The sequence below is a fragment of the Myzus persicae genome, unplaced genomic scaffold (genome assembly GCF_001856785.1).
Source record: "Myzus persicae strain clone G006 unplaced genomic scaffold, MPER_G0061.0, whole genome shotgun sequence".
Classification (NCBI taxonomy): domain Eukaryota; kingdom Metazoa; phylum Arthropoda; class Insecta; order Hemiptera; family Aphididae; genus Myzus; species Myzus persicae.
The window spans coordinates 14,590-32,988 of NW_019102844.1; the positions used below are offsets into that span (position 1 = coordinate 14,590).

General features: G+C 29.1%; 1 protein-coding gene across 4 annotated transcripts in view; it reads right to left on the reverse strand.

The window, feature by feature from the left end:
- Positions 1-8,461: 8,461 nt before the first annotated feature.
- Positions 8,462-18,399, reverse strand: part of LOC111033225 — a 10,803-nt gene continuing 865 nt past the window's right edge. The window contains exons 1-3 of one of the 4 annotated variants that reach the window (XM_022313870.1): positions 17,783-18,068; positions 8,812-9,234; positions 8,462-8,731 (exon numbers count right to left, since the gene is read on the reverse strand). In XM_022313870.1, coding sequence (XP_022169562.1) covers positions 8,618-8,731; positions 8,812-9,201 — 504 coding nt within the window. In that variant the 5' untranslated portion in view covers positions 9,202-9,234; positions 17,783-18,068 and the 3' untranslated portion in view covers positions 8,462-8,617. Of the gene's footprint in view, positions 8,732-8,806; positions 9,235-12,189; positions 12,551-17,782; positions 18,069-18,399 lie in introns of those variants that run through there. The other 3 variants (XM_022313871.1, XR_002604385.1, XM_022313869.1) reach the window with 3 other exon arrangements.

Sequence of the window (18,399 nt, forward strand, 5' to 3'; positions counted from 1 at the left end):
AATGATACAGATGATGCAATCGACCAATCCAACTATAATGTTGCAGATGATGCAATAGACCGACCCAATTATAATGATACATACAATTATTTAAAGTATGAACATGATTATTATGAGGGTAAACATAATGATAACGGAAAAATTCAGTGTTGTGCTTAGATAAATTTTATGTATCTAGATATAGATGAGATCCATAAACAATTTTAAAAATAATATCGGAAAATATGATGTTAGTGTATTTTTCAATGACTACATTTTGTGAATAATCTAGATAAATTCATGTAGATGACGAAGTTTTGTATTTTAGATGGTAGTTAGATACCAATTGTGTAATTTATCTAGATAATATAAAAAATACGATTGTTTTACCTAACTAAATTTAGCTATGGCGCAACACTGCGGAGAATTATATCATATAAATGAGAATGAAAAATTAGAAAATAAAAAATGAACATCAGAATTTTTCAAATTTGGAGAACAATTTCTATAACAGAGATGAATCTAGACATGACAATGACTTAAATACTTTAAATGAGGATTTCAACTATGAACAAGTAAATTATATTGGTAACAGAACAAACCGTAACGGTTAGTTTTTCATGTATTATAATATATTAAATTGAACCTTATAAATAATTGTTTAATTCTGTAATACATTTATATATATTATAGACTATGAAAATTATATTGTAATGTGAATTATTAATGCAGAATATTTTTTTAATTTATATATAAGGTAAATAATGTATATTCTATAACTACAGACGTTGCATTTAATTTATGCATTAATACATTATTAATAAATATAACATTTTGATTTATAAAGTTTGGCTATAAATTATACATAATAAACTACAAAACTAAACATACATAATCAAATAAAAAAATGTATTTTTATGACGATGCCATACTAGCTTATTGTATGATTCTTGCCTTACGAACACAAATGTAAATTTAGCAGAAACAATTAATAATAAAGCAAATTTAGAATAAACAATTTTTTAATTTTCAATTTAATTATGGCCATTTTTAGATTGTAATATTTTAAATATTAGATGACTACTATCATACCAAAAAGATAAGGTATTAGATTATGAAATCTCAAACTTAATATTTATTTAATTTTAATTACATTAATATTTTATTATTTAAGATGATGTACTTACCATCAAGTATGAAATAATATCATTATTTGCTTTAATAATAATTATTAAAGGTTACACAAGATTGTTTTTTCTAAACACAAATTTACTATTTTGTGCATTTGTATGACAGAGACAACACAATAACACATATGTATAATACTAATATATAAGGTATGATAACATGATGCCCGCTTAATGGGAACAATCATCTATTAGTCCAGTTAAGATTTCTTCAAGGTTTAGGTGTCTTTATAATATGAGGTTTAAAATCTATCATTATTTGATTGTTCATTAGTGATTATAAACTGTAGTAGTGTACCTACTACAAAACAAAATAATATGAAAAATAAACCAAATCATATAAATGTGTGTTTAATTCACATTACTGCACTAATACAATTTATGCCCTAGAATCCTCTCCAACGTCTCAAAAAAAATGAAACCATGACTCATTGTAAAATATCATTGTTGAAAGTGTTACTAAAGAGCAACTCGTTTTTCATGGATCAATAACAAAATTAACAAAACATTTGCTTATCAACCAAAAAATAAAAATGAAATAACTACTACAAAACATAAATATTTAGGAGACATTAACATACATATTGCATAATTATATGAACTTTTTACAGAAAAATGAATAAATATTTACAATTTTTTATTTCTAAAACTTTAGTTGGCATGGATTTCTTGATTAGTCTCTTACAAATCAAGAGAATATTTGAAAATATGCAACTCCTACAACATTCAAGCACCAACAATTTTTAATTTGAGTTAAAAAAAGTATATATTATTTGATAAGTGAGTACAAATATCATTAAACATCCTTTTTTTACCAATCTAATGCCCTATATTGTATAATATAGATTTATATATAATAATTATTAAAACTATATGTGAATTTTAATTGTTAATATTATGGCACAATTTGGTAAGTTACAATGTAATTCAATATTTCAATGTTCAAAAATTTGTTCTTTGAACGTACTCCAACTTTCGCTATTATTTCTTTGATCATAGATACCAATAATGTCATCAATGAGCTTTTGTCTTTTTCTTATTTTAAAGTATGAAAATATTGGTCCTGGAAATACTCGTATCTTGAAAATTACTAATAAATAGGCAAAAGACTTGTAGCATTTGCATGTTTGTTTTGCACAATCACAAAAATACCACAGTATGACACAAATATGTTTCGTGCTGAAACAAAGCTAGTTTTGAAATTTTATTTTGCATATAAATGCTTATTTCGAGTTTTTTTTTGTCTTGTGCATATTTCTTCGATTCTATACGTTAAGATGCATACTTTCAATCATTTTTCATTTTATCAATATGTTTACCGTCAACATTTTTATTTAATTTTAATATTAAATGTAGAACCATAATAATGTTGAATTTAAAATTATTTTAAATTTTAATCATATTCATATGGTTTTTGACTGTTCCCACACTCGTGTTTTTCCTAGAGACACGAGGATTGTCGATTAGATTTATTTCCGGTTATTAATTGTATTTATGTACAGATATTGCTCACTGCATAAGATATTAGATATTATCAATACGTGCTCTATGATGTCGGTCGCAGACATCAAAATTTAAATAAAAAATATTCACAAAAATAATCTTATTTTTTAATGCATTATAATATGCATGATAATTTTAAAGTCCATATTTTAGTGCATACTTAGTGATTTTTTAGAGCTACAAGTCCTCTGCCCAACTAATAAAACAAAATATTAAATTTACAATTTTGTTCATAGAAGATAGTTCATAGAGTACTGAAATTATGACAAACTATATACGTACATCGGAAAATCCTATATTATCACTGTTCACTTTTGCGATATACCTACTTGTATTAATTATACCTTGATACAATTTCATATAATGTATGTACTAAGGTTGATTTGAATTAAATTAGTACCATACTTACTATTTTTTTCTTGATTTCTAATTACAATTTATTCATCAATACCTAATCATAATTATTAAATGTATAGCCCCAGAAACTATACTACAGGTCTATACTTAATGGTCAATTACCAGTGTTGAAGTAATGTGGGCAGTAATGTAACGCAACTCACAAAATATTACTGTAATGGAATTACTTTTGCAGTAATTCTATAGTAATTCAAATAATATTTTATTTCAATTAAGACAATTGTAACAAAAGTACTTTTTAAAAGTAATTTCTGTGGAGCAATGTGCTATTTTCCTAGTTGTTTTAAATAACTTATGAATGAAGAATGTATGAAAAAACTAGAGGCTATTATATTCGAGACAAATTAAAAACCAATTAAATGTATTTACTATTCTGAAAGCTTTAGATAATAATCAACAATATCATTAAAGATCCCAGGAATTAATACTTATACATTTTGTCCATATATAACATTTAGCCATTAACAAAGTACCTACACTCTAGCATAAACATACTTACATCATCAATGTATTACCATAGACCTTATACTCAGAGTATATGTGTCTATGTGTTACACATATACTGCTGTACAATTTATATAATAGTATACCTACTACTTATTAACCGTAGTGGACTGATTTTGTATTTTTTTTTAAATGGTGTCTAATGTTATCTGTAAGTTTGTAACACCCTTCTTTGTCAATGAAAAAGTAACATAATGTGATAAAAATAATGTCTGCTAACGCGAATGTAATTTAAATAAAAATATTTAATGGAACTAGTGGGTAACGTAATTTCATTACTTTTCAAAAGTAATTTACCCAACACCGGTCAATACATTAATACAATTAATATTGTTTAGGTACCTTCAAAAACATCTAACAATGTATGTCTATATTATCTATCCATTGTATTTGTGTAATCTAGGCAAATCATAGGAAGGTAGTTGAACTAAATTAGTAGATAATAATAGGTACCTAGGCATGTAGAAGATGTTGGCAGAGGCAGATACATAGGTACCTATATTATTGTGAAGGAACCAAAAATGTATGTTCTGGGAAAAACATGAACTTATTATTATAGATGTGGACACCATGCCATTTATAAGTAAATGTGGCAACTAATGGCAAGAATAAAAATATTTGATTTATTTTACTAACATGAGCTAATCACAATTTGAGTAGACTTAGATATTTAAATTAACTCCTCCAAAAATGTGTATTTGAATTGAAGTAATGGTAAGTAATCCTTCATTAGTTATAAGTACATACCTATCTAATATTTATAATTTAGTAAACGTTTGAAGAAATTATTTTCTTATAACTATTCATTATTTGTGTGTTTTTCATAGATATTGGTTCCACCCATAGAACATAATGATAGTTAATCTTATACATAACGATACCTAACTGTAACATTTAATTTGTTTTTACTGACATTATTCAACTAGGTATTCATAAAAAGTACATTCACAACTATTAATAATTGTATTGGTAACAATCAGTAATTAGTTACGATAGTTACATAATGGTTCATCTAACTAAAAAATATTTAACTGTTTAGTAAGTGTAAAGCTTTAAAAATATACAACTATGTAGGAAAAAGTTCATTGTTGTGGTGCAACTATCACTAAAAAAGAACTAACATGGCTGATCAGTTTTTTAATTATTGAACGAATCATGTTTATAAAATGCAATAAACAAATTTTTTACTATAACAAATTATTTCAGAACTAAAGAGATTTTTTTTTGTATTTGAGTATTACTCAGGCACGCCTGGAGGGGGGGCCAGGTGGTGCAAATGCACCACCTGAGAATTTTAATAATTTGGATTTTTCAAATAAATAATAAAATATAAAAATTCCTTCTCTGTAAATTTTTAATTTATGCCCATGATTATTCCCAATATAGTAAATATTAAATACTTATTAGCTATTCTGGTATCTGGCTATTCTGAGATACAAGGTACCAAAAATTAAAAATTAAAATATTATGTTTTTCAATATTTTATTGAACAATTTCAAGAAGACTGAAAGTTTCAAGTTTGAAATATTTCAAAGTGAAAATTGCATGTGAAATATTTCATACTCATAACCCTATATATGCTACACTCTAATCTTTTTTAAATAAAACTATTATTCAAGAAAAATACTAAAAAATGTAATACCTAGATTTCAAAAAATAACCAAATTTTTATTAAAGAAGAAACTTACAACTATATTATGTAGGTATACCTACTTCAACAAACCGTCTTCTTTAAACATTTGAAACTTAAGTATTTTGAAACATAGAAAATTACATTTAAACGTCCGCCGAAACTATTGGGGCGTTTTCATACACAAATAATTATCTAGTTAGATAGTTTTTAAATTGTAACTCACTCATCACGCATGTTGTCTTTTCAATTAATTATGAACATCATAATTAGTATAATGTATACATATAATTAAAATTAATTGGTGTTTGTACTCTTATTATGATGGCTCTTATCAATTCGAGACGTGTAACCGAATAAAATATTGTGATCACTAGATAATTGAACATAAAATATGTAGATAAAAAGGGGAGGTCAAAAATAACAGTCCATAAAAGCCAAAATATTGTTAAGCCACCATTATTATAACATAGGATGAAATGAAACATTGAAACACAATTTTATGTATGAGCATTATTTTTCTATATTTATCCAAAAGAAAAAGGCGTTTGCCATCAAATCCGTTATTATTGTTGTATTACTTGTATTGATTATTGACCGTCGAAATTGTCGAAGGACTAGGACGGGTTAAACAATAAATAATAATATACAGACAACTCGGATAAAATAATTATAAACCGTATTTATACGCTATAAGTGTACAATAATAATTGTAATGAGCTCAATAATTTATACGTATGTGGCGACAAGTAGCTCGATTATAGGTACTTGTAAGTAAAGACCGGATTTAAATGCATTTTTAATTTTAAAATATGCATGCAAACATGCACTAAAAAAAGTCAAAATAATATGCAAGAAGAAGATGTAAAACATGCAAAATAAAATTTCAATTTTTATTACATTTTATATATTTTCATTTTAATTGGCAGTGATAATTATTCATTAGTTTTATTAAAATTTTCATTGACAAAAGGTAAGATGTATAATATAACAAATATGTACCTAATACAGTATGTAATATTTGTTAAATTGTAATTTGATTTTTAGTCATTGGTACATCGCAAAAAATATTTTATTAAAATTAAATAGTAGTAGTACATTGGTGATGTACTGATATAAATAGGAAAAAAGTACGAACAATTTAATGTAGTATGTTAATTGGAAACACAATAACCTAACCTATTTTTAGCGTCCGAATATTCTTTGAGATGTAAAATGTTTGATATTAATATTATATAAACGTAACTATAATCTGTTTTTTTTTTTTTTTGCTCATTACCTTTTTAGATCGTTGGGTGTACCTATATTTGTACGGTTTTTTGTTAAAATATGAAAAAATATGCGGAACATGCACTAACGTCAGAATATGCAAAAATATGCACTATACAATTTTAATATTTAGTCAATCGAGTAATGATTTGTGGACACTCATTGACCGCATGTATATAATGTTGAAAACAGCAACATGCATTTTATGCAAAATCCGGTCTTTACTTATAAGTACCTACGTGTACGACCAGACTTGGTAGTCAGCTCACCCGTAAACGAAATATTATGTCATATAATATACCTATTGAGTATTAATTGTTTACCGTTTACCGTTTACTGTTTACAGTGATGTGTGCAATCTTATATGTATAACTATAAAATATGATTTAATGATTATACTAATTATTCTGGGCATACTTATGTTCAATTTCAATTTCAACAAAAATTGTGGCAAAAAAAAAAAAAAATAGTTAACTTTTACAAGTTGTGCGGATTTTTTTCACCAACTTAAAAGCTAAAAAAATTTTCTTAGGATTCGGAAAGTAAAGTAAAAATAAAATTGTATTTGAGATGTCAAACAGGGTTGACGGACTCGATCTTCAAGAGCAGAATACAAGAATATGTGCATTTCAAGTACCCGAATTAGGAATATCTATCTAAACAAAAATAGTATATTAGGTAGGTATTACATTTTTTTCCAAAAGTTTTTATAAGATTTAATAAACTTATGTACCTATACTGTATAAAATAGCATAATCAGTAATCAACGACTTTTCAATAACTAAGAAACTGTACTGGTTGCTCGAGGCTGCAGTGAATAAAGAGGCTATGAAAACAAAACATTATAGGTATTTCCTATGGTATTTCTTATTACCTAATGTCCTGCATATGCCGTAAACATTGACAAATAATATCAGCAGTTATTTTCGAATTTCGAATTCAAATCACTTTTTTTTTTCAAATTTAAAAACTAAAAATTACAAAACGATTATTATAGGTATTCCGGTATAAATTATTGATTAAAATCTTTTTCAATTTCATGGTATGCATTTTATTGATCATAAAAAATTTCAATTTCGATATCATTTTTGATTTCTTAAATTATTTTTAACAATTTTTAACATCGACTTCAGGCTCTGCAGTTATATTATGTAGCGTAACGTGATTTCAGACAGAGGCTGACGTGTACCGAATATGGATATACTTTATGCGAAGAAACTGCACTTTGCAAGGTTTGTTTTTTTTCCAGATCTCACCATAGGGAAAAATGCAGTAGCTCCTCGAGGTTACGCAACACTAGGGTGACCGTGTTTAAAAAAAAGGACACTTATGCAATTAGAAAAAAAAATGTATTGATTGTCGTCAAAACATGAAACTCATATACATAACATGTATGTATTATAATAATAAAAAGGGAGTATACACTACTATATGTATTGTATATATACGGTAAATTTGAATAAATAATAAATATTAAACTGCAGAATAGGTATTCGCTCTTCATATAAATGCCCCGTCGGCCGTTGCGGACAGAGTATATGGAGCAGATTATCATCGATGACATTTTTAACGATTTCAATCGCCAAAATCACTTTTTCGTGAAAAAATGGTGAAAAACAGCATTTAAATTGGACGGTCGCGTAAAAACAAGACTAAATGCTTCCTGTTTAATTCAATTAAAAAAAACAGGAAGCACGGTCACCATACGCTATACCCGCACACAATATCGTGTATGTCTCCGTCTCACCAGTGGCGTATTTAGGAATTTGTCAAGGGGAGGGTCCAGATAATTTTCAAAATACGAAGCTGTGGAAGGCTTTGCCCCCCGCCCCCTAAATTACTCTTTATTAAATACATATACCATATTTGTAAGACCGTTTACAATTTTTGAGTTTTTAATCAGGTATTTTATTTTATAGGTATATAATATTTTTATCATATACTTTCTAATGATAATAAAACCATGATATTAACAAACAAATTATGTAAGCAGTTTACTAGTCGACGAATAAATTGCTGACACACTTAGTCAGTTTTTCGGGATTACAACAATTTAAAATTTATATTTTAAGTGGTATAAAAAAAAAACATATAAGAACTTATAGACTATTGTGATAAAACATCATGATCACAAAACAAAATCTAATTTCCTAGGGGTAAGGGCCATTTCATCAAAAATTGCATCCACGTCGATGGGTATGTCCCGATGAACAGACATCAATGCCAGTCCATTTAGCCTATCCTAAATACAAAACAAATCACAAAATATATAGTATAATGTTATAACTTTAAAAATAAATATTTCTTAATTAAATACATCACTTCATTCGTTGTCGATCTCGGATAAGTTTTCAATCTTTTTAAGGTTGAAAATGATCTTTCCGGGGTGGCTGTAGTCGTCTCGCAATACGTGTGTAAAATACCAAAAAGTGTTTCGCGTCGCACGGGCCTAACCAAATTTTCACGCTGAAAAGGGGAGAACATTGGCCGCGCGACGTTGTTTTTGATCTCTCCAGACCGCGAAAAGAAAAACGGTTTTCGTCGGTTTATTCTTTTCGAGTTTTTCCTACCCGAATGGCCGTTTTTTTGGTTTTGAGAAATCGCAAACAACGCTGCGCGGTTGATGTTCTCCTCTTTGTGGCGTGAAAATTTGGTTGCTCCCGAGTGGTTCTTAAACGCGTGAAGCAGTTTTCGCCATGTTTTCGTACACATTTCGTCGGGCGGAGGTCGTGCTGCGGGTGTCCTCTAAAAACAAAAAAAACCCGTCAGAAAAATAATCCAAAACCGATTACCGGCCGAGTACCGGAAAAAATCGAGGACGTCTGTGAATAAAAAGTGTTTGAAAAAAAAAAAGTGATCGAAAACAATGATTTCAAGTGGAAAGACGAAGAAAGACACGTGAGTCTACAGTCTACACGTCGACATTTTGCGGGGAACTACTCGTTTGGGGAAAACAGCGGAGAAGTGCTTTCCGGGTATACGCTGGGTATACGTTACGAGCTCCGCGTACCAGGGTCGCACGCACCGGTCGCTACCGTTTTCCGATGTCGGCGGCGGCGGCGGCGGCGGCGGCATTTGGTCGTGCCCGGCGTTTTCGGCGGCCGTCGCGACCGCGGCATACGCTCCTGGTACGCGTGTTCCGATCGGGCACCGCCACAGTGTTCGTGCACCGTCTCTGCACCGTTCCTACAACGTTCCCGCGACGTCACGGGCCGACCGATGCGAAATACAATCGCGACGCGCGTCGTTTTGCGCGACTTTTATCAATTCGAATTTAGCGGATAATTGCGATCGTATCGTTGTATTGGGTACAATAAATGTTGACAGACAGTTGAATAATATTACATTTTCATAATCGTTTCGGGTTCTAATCTGCCGTCGTAAATGCAAAAAAAAATCATACACCTGATGTACATGGTATTGGGACAAAATATCCAAGGAAAAAATATCCTGTACTAAAATATCCAAGTCAAAATATCCAAGGTTAAAATATCCAACGGATAAAATATCCAGGGATAAAATAATCAATATACAGGACAAAATATCCAAATAAAAAAAAATATTTTTCCCTCCTTTTTTTCTTTAGATACATTGTTCATTTTTAAATCACATTTAACATTGATAATACTTTGTAATATAGTAATAAGATAATAATAGTAAAAAAAATAATAAAACTTAAGCTCCTTTGTCTTGAATATATTAATGGTGAGAAAGAATTAGATATTTTTTTAATTGCAATAGCAAATATAATACGATAATTTATTACCTCTTTTTAAACAATTTTTTTTAAATATTATTAAAAACTTTTAGATGATATAGTGTAATACACAATTCCCATAACTAAAGATATAATTATTATATATAACGCAACATATTATTTTTATTATTATTTTATTACTGTATTATAAAGTATTATTGATAATAAATGATATTAAAACGTGATTCAAAAAACAACAATATAATGAATTTAAATTAAAAAAATTATATGACTATTAATAATACATTTTTATGATTTTTTTTTATTTGGATATTTTGTCCCATGTATTGATTATTTTATCCCTGGATATTTTAACCTTGGATATTTTGACTTGGATATTTTAGTACAGGATATTTTTTCCTTGGATATTTTGTCCTAGATTCGATGTACATATTATATGAAGAGACGTAAAAAGGTTTTTCATTTATTTATTTTTTTATTTCACCGCATCTGCAATAGGTACCTTAAATTATCGGATAATGAGATGCATCATGTGCCAACTCAAAACAATTTTGCCCCTCGTCGCTCGACGACTACCTCCTACCTACATGCATGGTAGACATATTTTACACCATGTTACAAAATATCAAATATTTTTATTTTACTATTTTTTTTTTTTTTTTTGTACATTTTTTCATCACATATTTACTAGTTTATAATTAGAATAGAATTTTTTCAATGAAAATATTAATTAAACCGTAAATACTGTCAATACTGACACTATAATAATATAATATAAGTGAAACAATTTTTAGAATCTTTTCACTTAGTCGGCCTGTCCGGGCGAGACGAGTCTACATAAAATGTACCCATCACTTCAATAAATAGAAATTACAGTCGTCAGCGCACAACAGTTTCTCGTCGGCTATCATAACAGTATTATTAAAATAATTCAATGATTGTGCGAATGTTTAGGAAAATGTGTACACTGTTATAATATAATATAATATGTACACTGTTAGGTACCTACTTAAATATTATTTTAGTAGGTTAGGTTTGTGTTGGACAGTTGGCAATCGGAAAATCAACTCATATTCCTTCACATTATTATGAAATATTTTTACTTGGTAGTATTTACAAAATTATTTGAAAACTGTGAAAAAAATTGAGTGCCAACTCGAATACTTGATGTATCAATGTGCCAACTGACATAATATGGATATCGTACGCTTGGGGGGACACCCCCGAGAACCTCGCTTCGGGACTGCCCTGATAATGGGCAACGAACACAGGTTATAAGACTCGTTGTCCTTAACAACTACACAATATGAAATAGGTACAGTGATTGAGTGCAGTACAAAACCGCACACTTTTGGCATAGGTATTGGAACCGCATACATTTAATTGCATGGTTAAAAACGTGATATCTAAATTGTTGGGATGGTTCGAAAATTAAAGAAAATATGTGTCGTACAATCATACGATAATTTTTTTTATCATCATCGACTCAACAGATTCCAAAGAAAAAAAAATCAAAAAAATCAATACCAGAAAGATCAGAAGTAAAATTTCGATTCAAAAAAGTATAAGTCGAAATCACACAAATCTTTCCAGAGCAGGCAAACGAAATTCGTTTAATATAATTGTGTATGTCACCGGCAATATGAATAATTGAGGTATTTTGAAAAATACCTAGGCATTATGTATATTGCCGACCCATTTTAGGTAATGTAAATAAAACATATGATTTTCAATATTATTTTATATATGACCTAGCTAGGTATTTTATGAAATACCTAGGCGTTATGTAAAATACCACTTTTTTTTTGGCAAAGTAAAAAAACAATTTATCATAATATCATAGGTATTGCAATATTAATATTATTGTTATATTAAGTACTATTATTTATACATTTTACTTACTACTATCAACTTATTACTACATGTTGTAGAAAAATGGCATTTTGAAGGGCCAAAAAACATTATTTTTAAGGCATACGCACTTTTTATTTTGATACTTGATCATACAAACACATTTTAAAAATCATTGGCTAGTTCCTGTCGACTGTTCCTTTGCGACTGTTTTTTTATACTTTTGTGCCTGCAGTTGGAACATTGTAAATTTGCAAGCTTTTTTGACATAATATAGTGAACTGACTTCTGGCGTATCACTGCTTCAGAACTTCAGAATTTCAATCTTCATTGCACCAAATCGTACACACGCGGACACGGTAAGTGCATTCACGATAAACTATAACTTGTAAGTAAAGTCGCCGGTATTGGGCGATACTCAATTTTGTTTATTTTTATCATATTTCCTACTCCACCATGGGCATTATACATAATACCTGGGCGGCTGGGCAAAGCTTGTATTATGTATATTTCCGAATGATTTTTGTCATTTTATATAATTCCTAGGTATTTTGTAAAATACCCGATTCTCCATATTGCCGGTAACTTGTATATTATTTAATAAATATTTTTAGAATAATTATTATTCTAGATTCAAATATTGTTATAATGTATTACTAAAAGTTGCAACTTCTACGACTACCTACTACAGTATAACGTAGAATATTATATAATATGCTTATCTACTCAGGACTTAAAGATAAAGTCTATGAATGATGTTTATCGCTGTTGTACATAAATATTTTACATTGTTTATGGCAAGTAGGTGGATAAAAACTCAGCAAAAACAAAACAAAGAAAAGGCGCAAAGGGCGGGTATACCAACACCAACCAAAGGTACTATTCTGGGCCTAGATGTCTGCCAGCTTTTGACGAGTACAATATTGTAAAATATATTCTCACGATGATAGGTATGACTTTTGATATTGCTATTTTAAAGTAATTTTTATTACTACTATTAGTAATTGCTACAGTAGGTTGATTTTGTTTTTGCCGAAACATTGTATTTATTATATAATTTATAATAGTTAATATTTCTTATACGCATTGAATAAATAATGAATTGAACATTTTATACATTTTTAACAACAAAATCGTTTCCAAAAATCGTGACTATATAATATCCTTAAAAATTATGTACAGTTACGAGAACAACATAATATGAGGAAACTTGTATGAAAATTTCAAACTTTTTGACCGATCGGAAATTTTTTTGCCGACAATGCAAGAGACAAAAATTTCAAATGTCTATAAACAACTCCAAGAAAGTGTAACACTTAAAAAAATGTCACGTACTCATAGAAATTGTTAGTGTTAATTTTTTTTTGGAAAATTTCAAACGTGTACATTTTTTTAAAAATCATAACCAAGATATAGATATCAAAAACCGATTAAGGTTTGATTTGAATTCCAAGTATTCATAAAAAATTAATGTGACTTTCTGGTAAACTGTATTTTTATTTTTAATGTACCTACTAGGCAGAAAAACGTATGAATGGAATCATTTAGTAAAAGTTTAAAACGGCAGGCAATTTACAGTGACCCGCGTGTACGTATATGCTTTTAAAACAAATAAATATTTGCTGCACTTGTGATGAAAAGCGACGGGTTTTAGTCGAAACATTCAAATCAATTTCCTATCAAAATAAAATACGTGTCGACGGGCGTGAAACAAAGTATATAATTTACATAATAAAAATACATATTATATTATTTTTTAGAGAAGTGTTTGACATTTCGAATCGTTTTGTGTTCATTGAAACAATTTTTTCCAGTCACTATTATTTACTAATTTTTAGGTTTCTTAGAAGTTTCTTAATTCTTTACAAACCCATCTTTGTGCCCGTCTGTTCCTCCCCCAGATAGATACCAGTATATTTAAAATACAGTTACGATTATTGATGTTCAGTTTTTCTTTTAAATTTTTAATATTTGTTATTATTCATTATTTAAAACAAAAAACTAAAAATATACCAAACTACTTAGTGTTTTATAAATATCAATATTTTAATACTTCATTTCAAGAAACACATGGGTAGTTAAATAACGGTTCTATTCAAAGTATAAATTCATTTGTACTAATCAGTATTAAAAATATCAAAGCGCGAGTTGGTAGAAATATAGATTCATAGGCACTATGCCACTATATCTAATATTAAAAAAGTATGTACAAAAATATAAAGTTTATATGATAATCAGTAGTACACTTAGAAACCGGGAATTTAGCACGCTCGCAGAGTGAGCTTAATGACTACACTTGTTAGATTATTAATTTTTTTAATATTATTATCAGCAACATTTATTGAACACACCGAAAACAATATTCTTATAACCACCTCAATTTAACAGTAAAATCATTGTATCGCCAGTGCCAAGTCTGAAAAATGGAAGACAAATATTGACTTGAGAAAAATGTACCCAACGAAATTTGCATATGAACAAAAAACAGTCGAGCCGCAACTTACATAAAACAATAATGAAAACGGTATGCAATTTACGCTTAATTTAAGTGTTTTTAGTTTTTTAAGTAAATTAATAGCGTGCCGAACGTGTGTTATGAAAAGCGATGTGTCGACGGGTCATAGTCGAGACAATACAATCAGCTTCCAAATGAGACACGTGTCGACGGGCGTGTAATAATAATAATAATAATAATAAAAAAATAAATAACACAGCTACACGTCGTATATTTTGTATGTTATCAGAGAGTTTTTGACATTTACAATCGTTTTGTGTTCTCCACGGTGACCTTATAATATTATAATATTATTATTTATTACCGTGTTGTATCGAAAGGCTGACACGGGCCAGTCTGCAACAGCTCAGTAATCTGCAATAATGGGTAATTATTATTCCGAATCGATCGTTTTACAAAAGGCTATTACAGAAAGGTTAGAACAATAATGATTTTAACATCTTATGATTTATTTTTATCCATTCTTCGATATGCGAGACTGAGAATATCATTATTATATAATAATATCGTATCATTTTATTATTATCAATATCGTAATAATATATTGTGTAGGCAGCGTACAGGTTAATAATTGTTTGTTGAAACGTTGACCGATCAAATTATCTAGCGCGCAAAATTATAATATTACTGTTTGTTTTGAAAACATACGAAGTAATAATAATAATAATAATAATAATAGATCGACATCGCAATAATACAGATTAATCTGGTAATTCAGTAATAACTGTGCCTTCACGGCGCGATTAAACTTTGTAGTTTGTTCGTAGAAAACGATATGGAAATAATAATTAATAACAAAGAGCACATAGGTATTATTATTAATAATTTGTAATGATTAAATCATTATGTTTCGGACGTTGTTCGTTTTCTACGGCCGTTTCGACCCCGAGGTCGCTATAATGTGTGTGCTTATATATTAATATAGAAATAATAACGTCTCATGATATTTTAGCTCGTTTTGGACACTCGTTTTAATCACCGAAAAAATATTTTGAACACATAATTATTACGAAAGTGATCGTTTCACAAAATAACTTGCATTCCACAACATTTTCTGTTTAACGAAATATTTTTGAGAACCAAACCAAATTAGAACACAATTTATTTAACCGATTTCTCTACAATATATTATACACAATTAATACTATGATAGGTATACTAATTTTTTTGCCACCCACATTTGCATTATGGAAGTTTCACTAATTACTATTTACAATTAAAACGGCTAATCAGTTGTTTAAACTAAAACAAATAAACAAGTCGGGGAAGGCTGCAGCTATGCGAGAGTGCCAAGCTCTTCCCGAAATCTAAACGTATTTCAATACAACACCTCGATAAAATATGATTCCACAAAAAAGTTCAAAACAATTAGGTATTTGGGTAATCTTTTTACTTCGGTAACTATTGTAATCTGTATAAAAGCTCGAAAATTTGCAAAAGAGTTTTCAGTTAGAAATTCATAAGAGTTTTTCTTTCCGTAGCTCACATTAGAAATTGTAATGGAAGATTTCCCACAATTTCTCATTCCTCTGACAATAAAGAAAAAAAGTTTACTAGAAATTTAATAGAAATTCACGATATTTAAATAGCCATAATATATTTTCGTTTTTATTAACTTTTTTTTTTTAATTATTAAATTTTATAATTCATATAGGAGGACCCGGCGTCTCCGCTCAGAATAGTTTTTCGTGCTGTGCAATGATGCATCAACAACTCATTGCTTAAATAAGTTACTTACAGTAAAACGTAATTAAATTACCATCAAATAACTTTAAAAAGTGATTTTGTTACAGTAACTTATAGTTAATCTAACCCGACACTGAATTTATGAGATAAATTTGAATTCAAGGATTGCTGTTTCAACGCATTCAACGAAAAACCATCCTCGGTCGGTCTGTCAGTTTAAATAAATATAACTATATTAATAAAGAATACTTCATGATATAGTAATAATTTATTTTACCATTGGTATTGCTGTAGGTTGAATACATTTTGCTGAGAACATTACGTTTGAAAATATCATTGTGTGTATAAAATATTATAATATATACCTAACTACGAAAATAGTATCAAGTTTCTGCGAGTAAAATTCTTAACAACAAAATAACTAAAATCGTTGTCCTTTGTTATTCTTTGAATATCTAATTTCGTCCAAACTTCAAATGTCAATAAAAAGATAAAAGGAAAAGCTTGTATCCATAAACCTTCTAAAAACTTTTTTTTTTGAATTTGATCAAGCTATAATTTTTTTTTTATAGAAAATGTATAGTAAAAAAATCAAAATAGCATGCGTCCATAATAACTAGACAGTTAAAAAAAAATTCAATTATTTTGAAAATTGAATCACGTATTTAAAATCATAATACAAACATATTTAAGCGAACATTAATTCTGGGTATTTAATTGAGGCAGCGCAATGGGCAATGATTTTTACCTCCTGGATTTTTAATTTTACCACAGAATGCCCTCCTCTTCCCAGAAAAATGTACCCCAGGCTTATTAAGCCTACAAGTGGAGTCATTGGAGAAACAACATGTACAAAATGAAACTTTTGTATATTGTTATAAATTAATATTCTATCGCGGGCTTTTGTGACTATAAAATAATATACGTATTTTGTATATGTTATATGCAATTAATGAAAGCTTCCCTTATCTTTCTCATCATACAAATTCCAATCGTAAATGTATTTTACTAATATTACCGTTGTCAAAACGGACCGTCAAATCAAATTTAACATAAAAAGAAAATTATCTGTGACTATACGTTATCAATTTATCATCCTTATTGTAAAGGAAACTGTAACCGTCTTGTAGAATTTACACGAATAACCTTAATGTTTTTTTATTTTGATTTTTTTTTATTGAACTTAAGCCCGGCGACTAAGGCCATTAGCTGTTATAGTAGGGGTTATGAACTGAGGCAGGGGTACGGTTGGTACGGTAGCTTGTTTTTACGATTTTTACGGTAGGTAGCATACACGTGTATGCGTGGCAAGGTTTTTAACTACTATGAACCCGGGTGGTCACCCATCCGGCAGCTAGTAGCTGTGGCCGTTACTTACTTCCAGTCACATTTCGCGACTGGTAGCAGCCAACACGCCAAGCCAAGCCACTAACCTTTATTGTTGACGTTTTAAACGACCAATAGCAAAAAGAAATAAAAAAAACCAAATTTGTCATAAGTTTATTTACATAACATATACCTACCAATCACAAATAACAAAACGGACTTTTTTTCCGCAGATAAACGTATAGGTACATTATTTGCGTTTTATTATTTGCATCGCATATGTACGAAAACACTCATTATTATAAATGTTAAACTTTTTTCTCGTATTTTCCTTCCAAGGTCAGGACAAATCAATCTATTCGTGTACCCATTGAGCCGAGTTCATCCAAAGGTTGTGAAACGCTGATCCAATACGCACATATTATTATATTAATATATTATATTGTACGGTTACAATGTCTAACGCGTGCACCACACGACTGTTTTTTTTTTTTTGTTACAGAGGAACAAGTATGATAATAATTATGTTTTAATCGTTACGCAATCATGTATTTGCAGTTATCATGTGTCAGTGTGTCTATATGAATGATTAATATATAAATTATTATTGCTTCGAAAGCTATGATGACCGTATTTAATTTCATATTACGTATTTTCACAGATATCAATGTTTCATGAATACAATAACTACCACACTGCAGCCGTCATGTGTAAAATAGTATTTTTATTATTTGTGCATAATATTCAAATTCGAAAATAAAACTCGTATAAAACGAGTATAATTGTATAATCTAAAATCGACTAAATTGTTTGG